This window comes from Pygoscelis adeliae, unplaced genomic scaffold, assembly GCF_000699105.1.
Source record: "Pygoscelis adeliae isolate BGI_AS28 unplaced genomic scaffold, ASM69910v1 Scaffold94, whole genome shotgun sequence".
Classification (NCBI taxonomy): Eukaryota; Metazoa; Chordata; class Aves; order Sphenisciformes; family Spheniscidae; genus Pygoscelis; species Pygoscelis adeliae.
The window spans coordinates 1,726,025-1,746,960 of NW_008824547.1; the positions used below are offsets into that span (position 1 = coordinate 1,726,025).

Sequence of the window (20,936 nt, forward strand, 5' to 3'; positions counted from 1 at the left end):
TTGCAGCCTATCAGTACTTAAAGGGGGCTTATAAAAAAGATGGCAGCAAACTCTTTAGCAGGGCCTGTTGCGACAGGACAAGGGGGAATGGCTTGAAACTAAAGGGGGGTAGACTTAGACTAGATCTAAGGAAGAAATTTTTTACGCTGAGGGTGGTGAAACACTGGCACAGGTTGCCCAGAGAGGTGGTGGATGCCCCATCCCTGGAAACATTCCAGGTCAGGCTGGACGGGGCTCTGAGCAACCTGATCTAGTTGAAGATGTCCCTGCCCACGGCAGGGGGGTTGGACTAGATGACCTTTAGAGGTCCCTTCCAACCCAAACTATTCTGTGATTCTATGAAATTGTTAGAATTTACCATTTGGAACCTTAATCAGTAAACTTTCAAAAAATAGACCATTTGTTATGTATCAAGGAAGACTTACCTGCAGGCTTGTCAAGAAAATATGCGAGCAAACAGCGCATGACAGCTTGGTGACATATGACAAGCACATTTTCCTGCCTTTCAAGTTCCATAATTACCGGCTCCAGCCTCTGAACAAGATCTTCATAGGACTGGGTGGGGAGGAGAAATACACGGCACATTAAGAAGGGAACACTCTTTGAACAGTATGTGTATATACAGTGGATCTTACTTTCATATTAGTCATCTTCTAAATGTTTATTAGTGCACAGGCAAATACTGTAGTAATAATTTTCCTTAAATTAAGAACACAGTCCGGGTCTTCCAGACAATCAAAGAGCATACATGTAACAAAATAAATCTCCCTCATGGAAAGGCTTTATTAAATTAGTCACTGTGATCAAGAATTTCCACAAAATCCCTAGAATTTAATTCATGGCATCTGCAAATGCACAGGTTAAGTCTTGCACATTATTTTCCATGCCTCATCTTCAAAAGCATCTCTCTTCCAAGCAAAAATCTGGGAAGCCCAGCCTACAGCCATCATACAAAGAGTTCACAAAGCCTGACTTGTTTCAGGCTGCCCTTTGAAAACAAACTATGGGCTAGGTGAACCGGCCTGGCGACGGCAGCCACCATCCCTTCAAGTCACAAAACAAGGAGGCCGGATTTCACTTGCCACCTGTCCTGCACAGCATGCGCACAGGGAATCTGCTGCTGCAGGTGAACAGCAGGATTTCCGCATGCGCATGCTTAAGTTAATTTTCACATGCACAGTAAAGACAATACTTCCAAAACGCGTCACGCGTTGCAGGTGCGGAGAACAGCACGTGACCCAGCAGGGCAGGGGATGACCACAGCAGAAAGCCTTCACCCCGGTCCCAAGGCAGGCATGGGGGCTGCCCGGTTGGAAAGCAGCACTGCTTATTCAGACCTTGGGAAGAGAAACCCAGAGGGTTTGCGCTACCCTCCAGCAAGGTAGCGCAAACCCCTGCGACTCTTACCAGGGACAGAGAAACTGCCTTTGACAAACGACTGAGATCAACTGATCACCCCAAGGCGATGAGACAGTTTGAAATGTTTGTCACCATCCCAGAGGATGGCATCAGTTTGAAAAACAAACACTCCTTGTTCAAACGGATTAGGAGAACTTTGCAGCTTAATGACTGCCTCATTAGTAAGACAGGGGTCATACCCGCAAGAACACTGCTCTTATCACAAGCTGCTCTCAGTACAGTGATTACTCTTAACTGCTGAGGAAAGACGACCACCAAGCTCCGCTTCCTCGTGGACAAACAGCTGAGCAGCTGGTCCAATTACTCCTCCACCCTGCTGCCCTGAATCCTAAGCCTCTAGCACCCACAGACAGGCCGTGTGACCATCTGGTAATTGCTGCGCTGTAATGGGTTTGCTTTAGAAGAGCTGTCAGGAAGTTATTTTCCCAGAGGCAAGGAGTTTATTAAAGTGAAAGACCAATGTGGCTACAGATTTCCGTAGCATTTCAGCCAGAACTGCATGCAAAACAGCCATTATCTACAGCAAGGACGAATGGAAAAAGGCAATCTTGGCACTATGTTTGCATATGCAACAGTCTGAAGCCTTGCAATCATTCTTCCCGCTTTATCACTGCAGGATCAGCATAGAAACGATGCCCACAAGATCAAAGCTCTCAACCGTTTTCTGAATCGACTGTTTTATTTTTCAAGCCCTGGATCAAATGAAGTGGTCTGGGCTCAATCCTTGCAAGCTCCTATATGCTTTCCCCTGGAGAAAGGAACAACCTTTTTATTAATTTTAAAATTTATTTTCTCCCTCCTAAAGCCATGTTTGGCTTATCTATTCACAGAGTATGTCAAGCTTGGCTACATCGCGTCCAGTGAAGAGAACCATATGTCTCTTCAATATTCCTTTGTACTCGGTATCACTATATGCTTTCCCCTGGAGAAAGGAACAACCTTTTTATTAATTTTAAAATTTGTTTTCTCCTTCCTAAAGCCAGCATGCATGTATTCAAGACGACAAGGAAGCCCTTCGCCTTAAGAGAGAAAAAAGAGCATACCTCTCCTTTAGGGTATCTGTATCGGTATTTGTCTTGGTCTCTCAGTGCAAATTCAAGCGGATAATTTTCTTGTATTTCTTCATATGTCATTTCTTCACACACTCCCTATAGGTAATAAAAATAATTAAAAAGCATGTATTTCCAGCAGTGCAAAAAGCAGGTATCACTCTTAAATAAAACCATATATAAATAACCTTTAACAATTTTACTTTTTTACTCTGACACTTAAAGACAAAGTTGTCACACATGATGAACAGGACACTCAGCTGGACTCGGATGTGGTTAGAAGGAATCATCAAATCCCTATACAAGTGAAGCTACATATATGGGCAAGCAAGGTCACTGAGCAAGGTCACACTTTATCTATTGCACCTGCTTATATATCTTACAGGTGCAGCTGGAAAGCGCCAACTATCAATGCCTTTTTTCTTTCCAACCCCCACCTACCAAAAATTTCATAGCATTGTGGCTTCTACAGGGGAATGTTTTACTGGGAAAGACAAACCAAGAGTAAATTAATTATGGCAAATTTTAATAAAACGTTTAGCCGTGTTAACAGGAATTAATGACAATTTTTCCAGCCTCTAGAACCAGCTTAAATGACTTTCTATCCCCTAAAAGGCATATCATTACAAAATTAAGTACTTCCTTCAGCCCTAGCAAACAAAGCAACTTATTAGACGTTTAGAAAAGAAGAACTTACTGCATCTATCTCATTCAAAACCTTCCACTGCTCATAAGGCACTCCCAAGGCTTCAGCAGTCTGAATTGTCCTTTTCATCTGGCTGGTCCAAACTTTCAGGTCTTTGATATTTTGCTCATTAATAAATTGTGCCAAGCTTTTGGCAAACTGAAAGAAAAACCATGAGACACTGGATGAGGGCTCAGAGCCAACACACTGTGTTCAGTTTGGAACACACAGGCTCTAGCCTCTGTAAACTCATTGTAACTTTTCCAAAAGGCTCTGTCAAAGTTTTTGCTAAGAAATACAACACATTCTATTAAGCCAAGAGGGACAGGGGAGGGAAGGAAAGGAGTACAAGGAAGACACAAGTTTTCTGCGGTTCCCATCTTTATCTCCAGGAACTTTCTTTTCAGCTTTACCTTGTGAACCTTCCCAATTATCCAACAGGTCAGGATTTTACAAAAATACAGTTAAAAATAAAGCCCTCTTGACAACTGCTTTGTGCTGTAGGATAAAAAGGAATTTCAACCAACAGAATGACAGATAAAAGAGAATGTACCAAATCACAAAGGATGTCCATCCAGTGTCCACTACCCACATACGCAACTAAATAAATCCTCCTTAAACATGTTAAGAGGAAAAGGGTGTAGAGGAAGAAAGTTGTAATTACACAGCACAAACTGCACACATCCACAGCTATAGACAAAACCCAGTCACACTTGTTCAGGAGGCACGTACTTCTTTCCCCCTGACAGACAGTCCAGGATCTCCTCCTATTCTCCCTTTCAGATTGAGTTCACTTTCTCCGTGTCGACAGAGGTAGATTGACCGAGGAGTCACATGGATATTCATGAGGTAGTAGACAATCCGGCTCTGGATGTGATCCATTACTCTGTTCACAAGGTAACTTCTTCCAACATCCATAATTTTAATATAAGAAAGATCCCTTTCACGAGCAAACAAAAAAATATGTAAGATTCCACACAGTTTCTATTAGCATGTAGCACAATCTTCCCAACCCTCTCTCTCATCATAAAACAAAGGGGCAACAAGCCAAAGCAATACACAAACCCTCAATCACCCATGGAATGTGCATTAGCCCCAAGAAACAATGCAATACTCCAAAGGCACAGGATGAACTCTATTCCCTTCACCTGCAAGCTGCTCACATCACTTTCTTCTCTGTTCCCTTTACTTGCACTTTGTCTCTCAAACCTAGATCCTACTCTTGGAAAAATACAGCCCTCCCACTGAAAGGAAGATTCAGCAGAGTCATTCAACTGTGGTAGCTTCAATAAGATATCCAGATATTTTACGATACTAGATATTTTTCTCCAGGTTACAAACACTTGCCCCACAGCAAGTATTTGTCTGATTGCACCCAGGGGCCAAAAGGCACGGTCACTATTTACCCATCTCAGTAAACCCTTCCAGAAAAACTACAGCATCAGAAGGACCAGGGACTAGCCTGAAGCAAAACATTTTCTCAACCACTCTGTCAACAACTATTTATTAACAGTACTGTAATTCACCCCACCACTACCTTCTCTCAGCATCAGACAGGCTATAATTTCAATTTTCACTGCTTATCCTTTCTCATCTGAGCTGTAATTTCAGAGTAGCATCTAGTTTAAAGGAGGAAAAAAGTCTAATAAGCTGAAAATAACCACTATTGGTTTCTAGCATTTGATACATCACGCCACAATAAAACAAGAAAACTTATAATAAAACCAAATGGAGGTGATGGGAAGCAAGTATCATCACCTCATCTCTGATAGTAATGATTAACGCCAAAGAACGCTATTTCACCCAGGCACAACCATTAGGTCCGTCACAGAAATTACATGCATGAACTGATCTGATTGAACCAGCTTCACACTGCTTACACTCAATTACATTAAAATGCAGCTCAGCCTTCTCTATAGCACTGGTCCTGAAACAAACCAGGAGCACCTGGTATGAGCGCAGCTCAAAATCCCACACTGAAATCCTGGACTGTAGCAAGAGAAACAGGGCTCCTCCTCACACGGTTCATCCCTGCCTTACTTTCAAGTGTTGAAAGTGAATGAAAAACAGATGAATGCTTTGGCATGAGGACAAATAACCTAGCTATGAAAGTTTCTGATAGCCCTGCATCTGCAGGATAATTTGCAAGCACAAATAAATAAATTTAGAAGTCACATTTTTAAGACTGATGTGTTCAAAGTTCATCTTAGCCATGTCAACAAATGAAGTTATACTTACAAATCACTCAGGTCTCCTCTACATACTAAAAAACCAAACAACAACCAACCACTACAGCTAGTCTGGAATAATTTCTAAATGCTGGTTCTACCCCAGAAGAATCATACCATTCTCCACGTGGGAAAATCAAAAGGAGCATTGTCCCAGAGTAGACTCATTAGCCAATTTTCTTCAACCAAGCAAGTTTCCAGGCTACACCCCCAGAGTCAACTCTCTCTAATTTGCCAAAGGAAAGAGATTAAAAGCCATTAAAAAAACATGACTAGAAAGCCCTAATCCCCGATACAGGATGCTCCATCCCCTAAGGAAACATCTTAAAATAACTCAGTTGTGATCAGAGTACTATTTCATCACTTACTTGTCAAGAGTTTCATCTAATGTCTCATACGAGTTCTTGTAGCACTCTATTCTTTTCATGAAGTCTTCTGTCGCTTCATCATTACTACAATCAACATAGTCAGGACTACCCAGCTTCACTTGCTGTTTAAAAACAGGAGAGTAGTACATGAGTTTCTTTCCCTTTTTAATGAAGTTTAAAGAAATAGGAAGGGGGAGAACACAACACAAAAACTTATTTTCTGGAAGTTAATTAAAATATATGTAAAGCAAGAAGAGCTATTCTTCATAGAATTAAACTTCTGAGTCAGTATACACACAGGCAGGAAAATAAATGAAAAGTGTTCCATCAATGGGAGCTAATGTTTTTTTGCTATTGGAAGTTGTTATAATGTACTTCTAAAAACACTGAACTACTTTAAACCTCTTAACTTAAAGCAGTTAAAGCAAACTTTCCTATACTCACCACAATGTTTGCAGCAATGACCTCTGGGTCTACGCATACTGACTCAACAAAAAAAGTCTTCAGTCCAAATGGGAAGTCACGTGTACAGAAGGAAGGAAGGAAGAAGATGCATTAAAACGCCTCTGGAGACTAACACACACGAGCAGCATGTTGCCCACTTCCATGCTAACCCCTTTTTAACAGAGCCGTGCCTTAAACTTCCCTCCATTTACTCAGAAGGTTTCTTCAGACCCTCTCATCAGAAATTGTTGGCTTACCATTTCCTGAAGTATCATGCTCTACGTTATTTTCCCAGCAATGCTTGTTAAGTGGAAAAATTTTGCAGTGAGAAAAATTCAGGATGGAAGAGGATGCAAGTTCAGCCATACAAACGGTAACTAACGCTCCTGAAATAATAATTTAGAAGCCTTTCAACTAATGGAGTAGCCTCACTCAAAAAGAGGTTTGTGTTCTGCTGTTCCAAAGGTTTATGGAGACGCAAGTTTAGAGGAAATGCAAGATTACTGGAGAATAGCTAAATGCAAAACAATCCTGGACAGAAGGCAGAAAGCCACAAGAAGTTTTTGGTTTGTACAGAACTAACACAGAATTCCCTACGTGTTTCTGCAGCAAAATCTGAACTGCACTAAGAACCGTATTTTAAACAGTTCTTGCTGACAGTACACTCAGAACTACAGGTCCAGGATGACAGAAGTGAAGCCATAGCATAAGAGAGGTTAGCTCCAAACAGTACAAACATTAAAGATGAGAAAAATGAGGATGGGGTGACTTTTCATCACAATGTTTGAGAACACGAACTGCTCTATTGACTAAACATCTAGGAAGGATGTGGCATATGCTAGTGCACTTCTTAACTAGAAGTACAGATAAGGGGGAAACTATCACTGCCCTGCTCGTCCAGGCATTAGCTCAGAACTCCTTTGCTTTTGACTCACCTTATATCCGTTTTCTTCACCAAATTTGTAAATAGTTTCTCTACGTTCTCGAGTCGTGTTTGTAGCATCAAAGACCTAGGAATAATTACGGAAAAAGAGAGAGAGAGGAATTAAAAAAGCATCCTAGTCCGTGAAAAGCACTGTGTTAGTAACAACAAAAATACAGGTTCAGAATCCCTCATGCGAAGGAAAGCAATGAAAACACTTCCCCTTCCTTCTGCCCTGCTACCTCCACATGCTCAACAGAAAAACAGAAGACATTCCTACTTCATACACGTGATTTTCTAAATACTAAAAAAGTAATATTTTGAAAGCACTACTGGCAGAACAATGTATTTGGAAGAAGCAACCAGAATTTAAGCCTAACACATAATACAGGACAGAATCTTCCTCCTGGCCCCTATCAGCATTAAATACTGATGCATAGGTTTTTTAGTGAACTTATGCTACACAAAAAAGATGCTACAATCAATATGCTATTCAACATGCAAGTGTCAAACTTTTAAAGGGCAGAAGATCTGCAAGACTTGTAAATCCTGCCCATGAATTACAAGATATATGCAGCCATTTTTCTAAGAACTTACGTTTAGCTCTGAACACACCAGTGTTTTACCAAAGTATAAAGTTTACCTCATGTCCCCAGCAGAACTTGTAACTATAGTTAATGCTTTACCCTGATTAGTTAATGAAAACACCACAGAGTTGTGTCAGTAGTCTTAAGAAAAACATTATGCACAAAATATTATTAATGTGAATACACAACATCAGTAGTTAAACAGCTTATATTTTGCATCCCGTTATTAAATACTCAGATATGCAGCAATTTACTTTGAGTTTCTCCTGCTCTCTTCAGAGATTTCTCATGTCAGTTACACAACTGCTAAGCAATACCCAGGATGCTTTTTGGCCAGTAAGTCTTCACCTTTCACTTCAAACACTAGACTATCAAATAGAAACGCAAGTGCAACCAAAACAGCAGACGTGTTAAGGGTACGTCATATAATGTGGCGAGAAGGGGGACGTTTTTCTTAGCGTTACCCTCTCCTCAGTTAACCCCTCAAATGACAAAGGTGGTTGCTCAACATGGTATCATCACCCTGAACTTAAGAGCTCCTTTCACTGCAGCAACAAGGCAGACCTAACATACAACTCCAAAAGAAAAAAAATCTGATATACTGAAGAGACATTGGAATGACTCCAGCTGTACCACCAGACACACACTGTTTAGTAGGGAAACATCTCAAGAATGTGTCTTCAACAAGAAACTTACAGCCACGTGCCCATTTTCTTCACTGAGGTACCGTCGGACGTCATTCAGCGCTGCTAAGGCACATTGTCTTAAAAATGAAAGAGAGTAAAACTCAAATGCTAGTTAAAGTCATTTTATTAACGCACTTGTGCGTTGTGATCAAAGCGCCCTGCAAATGTTAGAGAATCTCTCTCAAACACACCTATTTTTTAACCAGTCGCCCACATTAAACATGGGAAAAACCAACAGAGGTCAACCAAGCTATACTAAGGAAATGCGGTCATGGCCATCTGCCTGAAAAAAGACCAGTCCAGCGCTCCTCTGTGCAACTGATACAACTATACATCACCACAGAATACCCATCAACTTTGCTGACCAGGATAAATTTTCACTGATCTACAGTAACATCACTGAATCATCCCTGCAACTGTATTCTTTTCCCAATTACCTATTCATAGATATTTGCTGCTTAATTTGATTCTCAAAGAGGGGAAAAATAAATCAACGTAAGGCTTTTATCTTGTAGCCCAAAGTTAAAGTGGATAGACAACTGTTTTTCAGTAATATACTCCTCCTCTTTTGAACTAGTGTGTAAAAATTGCTTACGTCAAAAACATCTGCTAAAACAGAGAGTAAACCAAAGTTAGCACCAAGTATTAGGGACAGAGGTGAAAATAACACCCCATTGTAGTTACCAACCCAATGTAATTAGTATTGGAGACTGTTGAGGATGCAAACAAACAAAAAAAAACCACCCCCCCATACCTTACACTTGTGTTAAATCTGGACAAGAATAAATTCATTTGCAACTTTGCTATTTCCCCAGCATTAGTATTATCTTCAAAGTCCATTATGATTTCTAACACATAAATAATAGTGGAGGGCAACATTAACATTGTGCATGATTTACTCACTAGCAGAACAAAGCCCCAGTTATTTCCAGTAAGTACAGTCTTTTTGCAGTTCCAACATGAAACCCTGTCCATTTCAACCACCTTTCTATGCATTACTACTTTATTTTGACTTCCAGACTGAAATGCATAACTCTTCTCTTACATTTACCATATTCTGCGTGCACAGTTTTATCTTAAAAGAAAAATGAAGGCTTTTCAATCCTGACGGTATTTCCACATTAGCATGGTTAATAGATGTCAGGAACTGAGAGTCATCAGTCAAGTCTTCACTAAATAAATACAAACCCTCTTTACTCATTGCTAACTAGGCAGATTAGCTCACACAGCCCATTTCATGTTATATTCCCCACCATTTAGTCTAACAGGTGACACAGAGGCACATTAAAAGGTTTGGCTCTACCTCTAAGCAAAAGGTAGGGGCTTGCAAGGCTAATGCACCTCACATCTACTCCTTGGTCCCAAAGGATTAGGAGGTTCTTATGCAAGTTGTTGTCCTTTGACATTAACAATACTGAACTGCTCCTGAAGGGGAAAGGGAAGACAGAGAGGACAAGTAAAGGGGCAGCCTCAAAAGGAAGTCCAGACAGTAGGAAAGTCCAGACGTTTTTTATTCTTGAGCTGAAGCAATTAAGAACAAAATACTCTGTATTTTAAGTAGCTTAAAAAAAACCAACGCATTTCCATTCCTCTAAAATCTGTTCCTTCTCATTTCATACTGCATTCGCTTAAACATTTTCCTGAACATACAAAAAAAGACAATGAATGGTCAAGAAAATCAAAAGACCTTCCTATTTGATCTTCTGTAAGAAAGAGAGGCAGCTCCCTCTCGCTCTAACCTTCTCTTTCCTCTAAAGGTCTTTCCTCTATATGGAAGTAGAGACTCCTTCCAGGCAAGAGGGGAGTCTCAAGTGCTTCATTTCTGCGCGCAGATGTTCATGCTGGTGCTCGCCTTGCTTTGCATAGCATTAGCAAAACACAGCAATTTTCAAGGCAGTGCACTGACTGACTGCATGAAGCACCTGCATGGTGGCCAAAAAGACAACTTCAGAGAGAGAATAATAGTGTTTCATTCCCGCTCATTTGAACAGATAATGACCAGTACATTCAAAGTACTCCAGGCAAAAAATTCCAGTACGCAAACCAAAAAGAAAGGCAGGTATGTGGGTTTTTTTCTTCTTTATTATCCACACAGAAGCTCTGAAATGGCATTTTAGGAATTAGACAGTAGAGTCACATCTATTAGCTGATACCTTACAAAAAGGTAAGAAAAAATAATAACTATTTGTTAAAACTGCTTTGTTTTGAGTGAAAATACCCTGGAATATCTGCAAGAATAACAGCAGTCACAGCCTACTGAAAGGTGAAAAGGAATCAAGTTTAAGTATTTACCTTCTCTGCATTTTTGATACTTGAGATGAAGCAATTAAGAAAAAAATACCCCAAATTTTAAGCTGCCTAAACAAATCACTTTTCCACCCTCTCTAGAATTTCTTTTCCTTGTCATTTCATACTGCAGTCTCTTAAGGGTCTTCCTGAGCATACAAAAATGCAACTTAAAGCAGTCTCTAAGAGCAAATTACACAGGGTGCCATTTTAATACAATTAGCACTGGGTAGCCAAACACATTCAAAACTTACTTCCTGATTTTCAAGCCTTCTTCATTGTCAGGCAGGAAGAATTCAAAAGATTTATACTTTTTCACCAAATCTCGACGATACTGACCAACATTAAATTCTGCCAAGAAGAAACCAGTATTAGTGAAACTAACAGTATTCACATAAAAAGGACAAATGTTATGACAGCTTTGAAACTAAACTACCTGCAAGGATAAAATAATTTCACATGTACAAAGTCAACATATCATACCACTTCTTGTGTTTTGGGGGGGTTGGTTTGTTTTTAAATACAAAGACAACAACAAATCATGGAAATGGCAAAAGAACATTTGGGCTGTAGGTAGCTTCAATGGAGTCACTTGACCATCTTGCTGTGCCTTTGTCTGCCAGTTTGCCTGAACAATAAAAAGAAACTCTTTTCCTCCTTGGCAGGGGTGGTTGGAAGTCTATTTCAGTAGCCTACAAAGGACTACTAATAATCTAGCTTTTTCTTCTGCGTGTATCTGCAGTGAAACAGTATTCTGATAGCACCCCCCAAAACTTTCAGCTCTTATTTAAGCAAGGCAGAGCTCTAAACAGACCTAACCAATCTTGCTTTTGATAAACAAAACTTAAAAGTCAAGTTGTGAAAACATTTTTTCAGAACTCTGCTTAAATATTTCTATTCCTTAAGGATCAGTACATACTATTTCATAACCCCTGTTCTGTTTATTTAACAAAAACGCTTAAGTTATTTAAAAAAAAAAAAATCAGTGTAAGTACTGAACATAATCTTACTGTGATCTCTTAACAGTGGTCAAAGAAAACTATTCCTTATTTGGGCAAAGGTCTGTAAGGCCTATGGCCATACCCATGTCACAGTATCAGATATGGGATTAGGGCAAGGCAGTTCTGTTTTGCCACACAGCAGACAATGACACTGTACCCTAATTAACTTCATTCAGCAGCTCTGAAAGTAGGCCTCTGAAGTGCAATTAATGTTTAACTTGTTTCTGACCTATAGGTTTTCTCTGCTGAACTGTAAAGCATTTTTTTTTAACATTAGATCAAACTGAAGTATTCTGTTTGAGAAGCTGCCAAGGTATAACTACATGCCAGACTTCATTTCTGGAAAGAGGAAAAGAAGTAATTGCTGAGTTGCAATTAAGAAAAAAAGACATAGGATAAAAGAGCTCAACCATAAGTTGCTGTATATAGATTGCTGTTGGAATGGGGGGGCAGAGAATGAAGAAATAAATATTGTTTATCCTCCTGAAAGTCAAGTTTTGTTTGGATTCAACAATGTTGATTTTTTTTGTGGTCAACTGTACGACATGGATTATAGTAGAATCCAGGTTATTCTGTGACAGGTTTAATGAGCACTGGCCGTGCTGGCTACATGAAAGGGTGGCTCCTTGTAAGAAAAACAGAAGATGCAAGAAGTTCAGATGGCCAGTGTTGTCAGGCAATAGCCCTTTAAAAATCAAAAATAATGAATTTCATAACAAATAATAGTTACTGAAAGAGGGTCATGTACAGCAAAGGAAAAAGTGCTATCTAGTGGGACGATCTTCAGCCCTTATTATTAGCACCCACCCCTGTGGAAAAGTTTCACAAAGCTAACTGGTATCACAACTACCACACAGCCAAACTATTCAAAAAAGCTTCCCAAAGCTCAGTATCTAAAAACCACATTGCAACACAATTCTATTCAGGCATCTAATTGACCTCATTTCCTTCAAAAAGCCCAGACAAAAGTCCTTTGTATTTTTAACCATTTCACATTCTAAATGACAGAGGATTTTGGAAGGAACAAAAGAAAACACAGAACTGATGGCTGAAGTGATTTGACTAACACATCAACCCTGGGCTATCTACCTCCACCTTCTGTTCTTGAACTCTCCAGCTTGCCTAATGTATGTTACATGAAAAGACAGCATTTATCTTTTCTCTGGTTTACATAACCTCATAATTTTAACCATCTGACTCAGAGAATAAGAACACTCACTACATTAAGCACACACCAATTCTAAGACATTAAGAGCCGAAGGGGTGACAGCTGTGAGGGCTACTCAATACTTAACCAGGTATCAATTCAGTCCCAGTCAACTGGACGCATTAGGCAATGTGTCATCTATTCCATCAGTCAGCGAGGTATTCTAAACTGATTTCAGCTTCAGTAAAATTGCATCACTGATGACACAAACAACAGGAAGGGTCTGTGGTTTTTCAAAGGAGTCCCCAGTCACCCTTTCTAACAAAGACAAACCGTAACCAGCAACCTAGGATGGAATCTCATATAGCAACTTTATGTTGTGTATGAACAACTTTACATAAAATCAGGCAGCAATGTTTTAAATATTTTTATTAAGCACAGGCACATATATTTTCTGATGTGCTGCTCAACGGTAGCCCATGAAACCTATCCTATAACTGAAGCAGAACACCCCTATCTATTTTACTGTATTCAGGATATATTCAACCAAGCGTGAGCCAGATGTGGACAGTATCTTGTTTGTTGTCCGATACTGGATTTCTGCTTTTCAAAGTTCACATAGTAAAACGTTCAACACAATGACATATATACATATCTACATACATGTATATTATAGATTTCATCAGCTTGGATATAGGCTAACGTATTTAGATTGTTATTCCACTTCAACCTCGTGGATAAAACTGAAGTCCCTAAATAGCTGATGCTGCTCATCAGAAGGGTGATCCTGTGTGAAAACAGTCAAAACTTAGGTGATAATTTAAATGCTGTAAATTCTCACACTCAAACAATGTAACGTATCCTCCATAACATCTCGTCTAAAAAAACACATTAGACAGTTTCTAAGAGCTTAAGAAAACACCAACTCCAAAAGCTATAGCCTAGAATCAAAGGCAGTTTAAATATAGGCCAGAACTCTTCATCTTGACTTCTTAGAGCTACTAAGAAATACATCTCTGAATATCCAGCCAAAAGTCTACGCTTTAGTACGATCTAACATATTTGATGTTACTTAAACGATTAACTAATCGTAACTATAAAGCTACCATTACCGCACCAGACACAGAATCACAAAACACTAAAGCTGTCTTTTTCTTCTACAGAGACAGAGGAGAAGGCAGGGTGAGATTGCTGCTCAGAACCTCAAATGGACTTAAGTCTTTTTCGTTTGTCAAGTTGGGTCCACAAGATACCACAGGAGCTCAGGAATGAGGTGGGACAGCCAGTCCTTGGCGTAACCAATCTGAGCTGTCGATTCCCACTCAAAACACACATATAAAGTCATTAAGACAGTGATAACAAGTGGCTGCTTCAGCTCCCTGGGCTCTTTAATATTCAGACAAAGAGCTGTAACTCATTCCATAAATGCAGTTAAACAAAGCGTTACGCAGAGCATTACACGTTGCACAAAGTTCACACAGAAAAGAAGATGGAGAAGTCAGAACTTTAACCCAGAAGTGCTGACTGCTCGTCCGCTCACAAACGAGATTCCCTTTCACCCACAGAAAGAAAGGGGAAGGGTGGAAAAAAAAAGTAAAGATGACAGCTGAAGAACCGAACTGTTAAGGAACAAGGGCACAAAGTTGATTTAGGCACCTGGCAGAACAAGGACATAAATGAACAGTCACCAGAATTTGATTAATTAACATCTAAGCAGAACAGAGAGCCTGTGTATGCTATCGCTTAAAAATAAGTTAACAAAGCAGAAGGATTTTCAGTAGTCAAACTGGGCAACAAAATTACTGAGAATTAGGTTTATAGAACACCTAACATCTGCCCTGTCCTTCTGATGTAAACAAAAAGTAAATCCATCACCTTTTGTAGGCACTCCAATCCAATTTAAATAGCGTGTCAGCTTCTTCGAGATGTAGGTTTTTCCTCTTGCTGGGAGACCCACCATGACAATCAGAGTAGGGCAATTGGTCATACATACTGAAACAGAAAACCAGAAAACTAGGATTTAACACTAACGTTCCCACAAAGCAAAGGCTTATATTGCAGTGGACAATTACAACCCATGCGCTCTCTGAGGAAGTGACCGTTCAAGCAGCTCATGCACTGTGTCCCACTATTTCAGGGGGTTTTTTCAGGAGCACAGTGGACCTAACCGGGTGTCTTAATGCTGTGTTGAATTTTGGAAGGGCAAGTCAGTGATAGTGCAATGCTGGACCCGTGAGTTGTATACAGGCAGAAGACAAGAAGCATATGTATTTGCATACACGTTTTAAGACATACAAAAACAATACCAAAAAAGGACACTGACATCTTACACCCCTATGTACCTCAGCTCAGCACCTGCATTGAAAGGAAACCACAAAGTGTACACAATTTTCAGGTAATTTTTAAATCTTTAAGACAAGATCTAAACACTGCTCAACCTTTTCTTGGTTTTGAGCGAAACAAGCATGACGCATGCTTCTCATGGTACTATTTATTATTTCTCCTTTAAATATTATTAGCATAAAAATCTCTCTTGAAACAGAGCTCATTTTGACTGTTCTTCAATGGTTACTAGGAATAAAGCACAAGTATTCTACGCAATCAAGTACATAATCTGATATACAGATATACGTACAGAAACTCTTAAATCAAAGGCAGAGTGTTTAATTAAAAAAACGCTGTGTGAAGTTAGAGGAGTTATATGTATAATCCGAAAACCTCGAGGCGTTCCTTTCAAATGACAAGGTTTTTTTGAACATTTTAATGCACAAAACTACGGATACCTTGCATGAATCTATCACAGCTACAAGGAACTGCCTAAAAAGAAAGAAGATATTAAAATGGCGCAAAGATGTCACTGGCTCCCTCCGTCCTGTATTTCAAAGGGAATTAATTTCTATACAATCCACACGTGCATCAATTTCCTCAGTGTCTTGACAGATGAGGAGTCAGTTCACTCCAAAAGACTAAACCTCAGTGTTACGCTGTAAAACCTGACTAAACTGTTGCACAGAGCACTGTGATTGTCCGAGATTCCCAAATCTTGGATTGACAAAGTCCCATCCCACTAAGACACTTGCACAAATCTGGCACAGCTACCCCGCGTAGTAAACCCATCAGAAAAGAACAAACAGATTAGCAAAGACAGATGCATTTTCTCAAAACACACATTGGGGGGGAAACCAACTAATACCCAAAGTCATTAAAAATCACTTTTCACGGTTGAGCAGGCAAAAGCCACACCTAACCTCAAACCCATGAAACAGAGTCTACTACTCCATGTAACCAAAGTTACAGAGAACTGAATGCAAACCAAAACAGATCCATCCAAACATGTCCATGTCTCGGAAGGACACTGATAAAAGCCCTCAGAGTAAGCTCCTCTGTGCAGAAGCCTATAAACAAGAAGGATAATGTTTTCTTGTCCCTTTTCCTCTTTGTCCTAAGTTCAGGCCTGCAAACTCCAAGAGGAGAAAAGAAGGCTCAGTAAAAAAGTCGAGACTAAACCTGTATGTTTAGTCTAAACCTAAAATGCAAAGTTCTGAGGATGTATCAAATAATCAAAAGTTAAAAATAATTTCATTTTCTTTCATTTTATCTGAACCACAACTTTCTCAACAAAATGTTGCCAACGCTCACTGCAAGTGGAAAGGAACGTTCATTCCAACGACAGTATTTAAGGTGTCAGTGTCTCAAGACTTACGCCTTCCTTTGAAGAAATGTAAGCAATTTTGACATGAGGATGTGGGCTGATAAGAAAACCAAACAAACCACAAGTTACACATATCTAACTCCTGGAATAAAAAAAGCCTCTTTAGTTTAATATTTGCCCAACAGCACAATGCTCAATTCCCCTTTTCACAGCACCTCACCATCATTCACTTTATACGAAAAACAATTTGCAGCACAAAAGCAGTTATATAGGTGCAAGTTGCAGAGCCAAGGCAGACTCCTAAGCACAGCTTTCTCTCAATTCCTTATCGCTGGATTGTCTGATTTACCTCCAGAGATCTCTCTACACAATCTAGTCTCAAGAAAACAAACTCATTTTTTACTGCTGCTTCATGTATATAACCCCTAAGGGTTTCCAACAGCCCCAACCTGTGGATGTGCTATCAACACTGATTTTGCTAGAGGAACATACACAGTCAGAACAGCAGAACAAAACTTACAGGGTTGTATGTCATCATTTGCTAAAGATGCTCTATGACTTTACTCTGTTTTTTTTTCTTTAAAATAAATGCTTGTAATACATGCATTTAAGATTGCATGTTTATAAACAGCAGTATCAAAAAGAAATGTATGTTGCATCCCCTCGCTTAGAGGCAACACATGAAAAACACGCCCAAAATACCAATCAGTGAAGGAAAATGGCCAAGTGATGAAGCGTGTTCAAATCAAATATTGCAATTTAAGCAAAGTCACTATCCCAGTTAAAAATTTTTTATATACTACTGAACAACACAGCAAGTTGCAGCTCAGAGTAAAATTACGACTGCCTACCCTTCTAAAGTTTAAGACTTAACAGTCAAGGAAAGAATAAACTACATGCTCATTTCTTGCCTCTTAGATGCTACTGTGAAATAATGCAAGATACAGAAGGTGGTTTTGAAACCAAACTGGGACACTGAACAACCTACATCAGCTGCACAGCATTTCATCAGCCCTCGCATGATCTTGTGAAATCAGAGACAGAGTTGGTATTTTTCAAGTCCACCTACTACCTATTATCAGCTGTCCCTTCCTGTCACCCAATATGAGATTTTGTTTTTTCCTTATCTGTGTTAAATTTTTAAGTCAACTTTTAAGGTCAGGGTTTTTTTTATATCAAGCTGCTATAGTTAGCCATCTGAAGTTTACAGAAGGATTCTTGCTGTTTCTATGGCCTTTGACTCAAGGCCTGCTCTCCGAAATCACTGTACTATTTAGAGGCTCATAAACAAGCATCTTTAATTATAAGCCAACACAACCATCCTTCCAAATAAGGTTAGCCCTACATGTTTTCCCCTATCGCTTATCCAATGTAACTATTGCTAATCCATTTTTTTCTTGTTGATCAATGATGACAATTGATCACCCTTCTTCACATCCCACAGGGACAAGTTCCCCATCCTGCTACTCATCCTCCACGCTCCTTCAGGTATAGCAGTCGATCATCTTCTGATTTGTCTCTCCTCTTTTTGTCCAAATCACCAGTTTCTAACATCACCTTGGCACAAGGGATTCAGAATTCGTATTTGTCCTCTAGCCAGCCTCGTGCCACCAGCTGCTCCTAGCAGCTCTGCCATCCACTTGCTCAGGGTTACCATTTGCTTCCTACAGCTCTGATGCCAGCAGCGATGGCCCCATCTTACATCCTGATCCTCCGGCTACAGCTGGGTGCTGTCCTTACCTCATTCGCTTTTTCCATCTTCAGTTCCTAGGGGTGGGAGTACAGAGACGCATAAGCAGCATGAGCTCAAAGGGCAGAGTTTTTTAGAGCAAAGATAATCTTCATTTGATACTTCTTTTTTTGGACCTGATGTACTTTCATACCGCTGTACAAACAGCAAATAAAAATTATTAGAAGACCAAATTCCAGCAGCTTTAGGGAAACAAAGCTGTTAACGGCAGTAGGGGGAAGAATAATGTTTAACCACAGGAAGTTCACCATTTCTCTCTCACTCTACAAACATCCTCTGCCAGGCTCTCAAAATAACTTTCACTATAGCATACTTGGTTATTTATTTTTTATGCCCGTGTTTGTAGCCCATTGCTTGGTTCATGGAGCTTGAAGCAATCTGACAACCAATGCCAAGAGTAGCTTTAGTGCAACCTATTTACAGACAAAGCCTTTCACAGAAGACCACAAAAGGTAAGTGGCAGTTATCAATAAAAACGTGCATTTCTACTGCCTTCAAGTCTCACTTTGGAAGGTCATTTAGAACAGCTACCTTCAGTTTATTGGTCTCACCAGCTGTAAAAGCTCAGTCTGCTCGGCAGGCTGCCTGCGCTCAGAACTCGTCCTTGAAGACCTTGTAATGCACAGACTAAAAGAACTAGCTCTCCAAAGCCCCGTGACAGCTAAACCCTGGCACAGCTAGCCAGATTTCTTCTTCCCCAGATAATTACAGCTGCTACAACTTTTAGAAAATTATGCTAAAAACAGCTAACAGAGGTAAGTCCCTTTGAAGATGGGTCTGCCGTGTCCTCAACTGGAAGTATGCACCATTCTGCTCGTGTACCTTCTAGAAAGATAAATTAAGACTAAAAGTAGTGCAGATAAAGGTCATCAGCATGAACAAGGAAATAAAAAACCCCACCAAAGGAGACTGAAAGAGTTCATCTTGCTTAGCCTAGAAATTCAGAAGACATCAGTGACTAGCTTCACTGTTTCCACTGGAAGGCTACTCTTGAGCACAAGAAATCCACTTCCAACTTGAACTTGTATTTTTTTGAACAGTAACGTTTTAACAGAGTTACCTGTACAAGCAGAGAACTGGAATTGCTCAACCCAGCACTGCCCCAAATGACCCAGCCTGGGCAGTCCATCCTGAGCTGCCACACCACGGCTTCAGGGCCTGCAGGTCACACTGCCTCATCAGAACACAGGACGATGCAGGATACATGGAAATCTGAGGATAAAGGACTCTGCGGCCCCCTTGCATGGGAAAAATTGCAAAGCATTCTCAGTTTGCTGAAACAAGATAGATGGTTTTATCAAGGAAGAGTAAGTTCTGCTCCTCTCTAGGCTGTTTGTAGTTCTTATGTACCACAAATGACTGTAGATATAGTACGGGTATACTGCAAGAGCAAATGTGTACAAAAGCAAAAGGATAAAAAAAAAAAAGTACTTCCCAATCTGTTTTTCTAGCAAAAAGGTTTTTCAATTATAAGGGGTCCTGGGCATCAAAAATTATAGAATGCTACAAAAAAAACAGGTATGTGAAATAGGTTTTTTTTAAGGTAGTCTATAGTCAAGAGAAGCTAAATAATTCTGCCAAGACGACTCCATATGTCACCAGATTACATGGGACCAATGTGCAATTTTGTTCTTGGGGTTTTGTTTTGGGTTGTTTGTTATTTAGGTTTTTTTGGTAAAGCACAGTGCCTGTGTCAAAACTACAACAAATGTTATTTTGTTTGGAAAAGAGATGCCATGTTAAGGCTGAAATGAAACACGCTCCTTAGCGTGTTTACAAAAGCAATTATACACACTTTCCAACCCTTTTCTTATTTCAGCATTCATCTCCCTTTAACACCTACTATTTTCCAGATGCTGGAGTAATTCAGTTCACACAGGAACACACGCCTGCTTGCCTAGCAGAAACCAAGAAAGCTTGGGTTATTTTGTTTTTTTTTTTTTTTTTTTTAAATAAGGGGTCAAGACCAGAGCCGAGAGGCAGCAGCCCATGGACGCCTGCCATACCAGCAGAGCCCTCACTCTGTCAGAGCAGCCTCTTTGCATGACAAATAAAAACAATTCCACACGACAAAGCCCCTTTTGTCTGCAAAATTGCCGTGTACTGAACCTCAGTTATTTAAGTAAGGAAAAAAAAAATAAAACCCAAAAAAGAAACCGCGAGGCAAAGTTTGTTAATAAACTATGGTTTACAAACGCCACAGCCGAAGTCTTTAGAGGCTGATGACTTGGTTGGCTGCACCTCAAAATAAGGAAAGCCATTAACCCATACAACAGATGGCCTGATACAGCACCGGCCTTAAAAGAAAAAAAAACACAAAAATACAGTGACGTTTTTAGGCCTCCCTTCAAGAGAAATCTGCTGAAGATAAAGGCTGCTTGGAACCAGGGCGTTTAAAAAAAAAAAAAAACACCAAAAAAAAAACAAAACCCAACAACAAAAGCAACTAGGAAAGATACTCTTCCCAGCCAAGCTTTGTTGCCTTCCGTTGGGCACAGATCCAGCAGCTTCGGGGTCCTCTGCCTTCCCCGGCGTTTCAGGCGTTAAAGCCCAGGCAAAGGGCTTGGCGCTCGCGGGGGGGGGGCGGTAACGGCGGGGGCCCTGCCGGCTCCGGCCCCTCACGCCGCTCTCCTCGCACCCCGACCCCGCAGAGGACGAATCGCCCCCGGGAGGGGCTCCGCGGAGGCCGGCTTACCCGCTGCGGCCCAACCG

At 40.3% G+C, this 20,936-nt stretch overlaps 1 protein-coding gene across 1 annotated transcript in view; it reads right to left on the reverse strand.

Annotated features, from left to right (window-relative positions):
* Window positions 1-20,936, reverse strand: part of LOC103915064 (6-phosphofructo-2-kinase/fructose-2,6-bisphosphatase 4) — a 49,997-nt gene that overhangs the window by 16,526 nt on the left and 12,535 nt on the right. The window contains exons 2-11 of the mRNA XM_009321812.1: window positions 14,698-14,814; window positions 10,929-11,025; window positions 8,399-8,465; window positions 7,129-7,203; window positions 6,194-6,250; window positions 5,750-5,871; window positions 3,886-4,093; window positions 3,166-3,312; window positions 2,463-2,567; window positions 426-555 (exon numbers count right to left, since the gene is read on the reverse strand). Coding sequence (XP_009320087.1) covers window positions 426-555; window positions 2,463-2,567; window positions 3,166-3,312; window positions 3,886-4,093; window positions 5,750-5,871; window positions 6,194-6,250; window positions 7,129-7,203; window positions 8,399-8,465; window positions 10,929-11,025; window positions 14,698-14,809 — 1,120 coding nt within the window. The 5' untranslated portion in view covers window positions 14,810-14,814. The remainder of the gene's footprint in view (window positions 1-425; window positions 556-2,462; window positions 2,568-3,165; window positions 3,313-3,885; window positions 4,094-5,749; window positions 5,872-6,193; window positions 6,251-7,128; window positions 7,204-8,398; window positions 8,466-10,928; window positions 11,026-14,697; window positions 14,815-20,936) is intronic.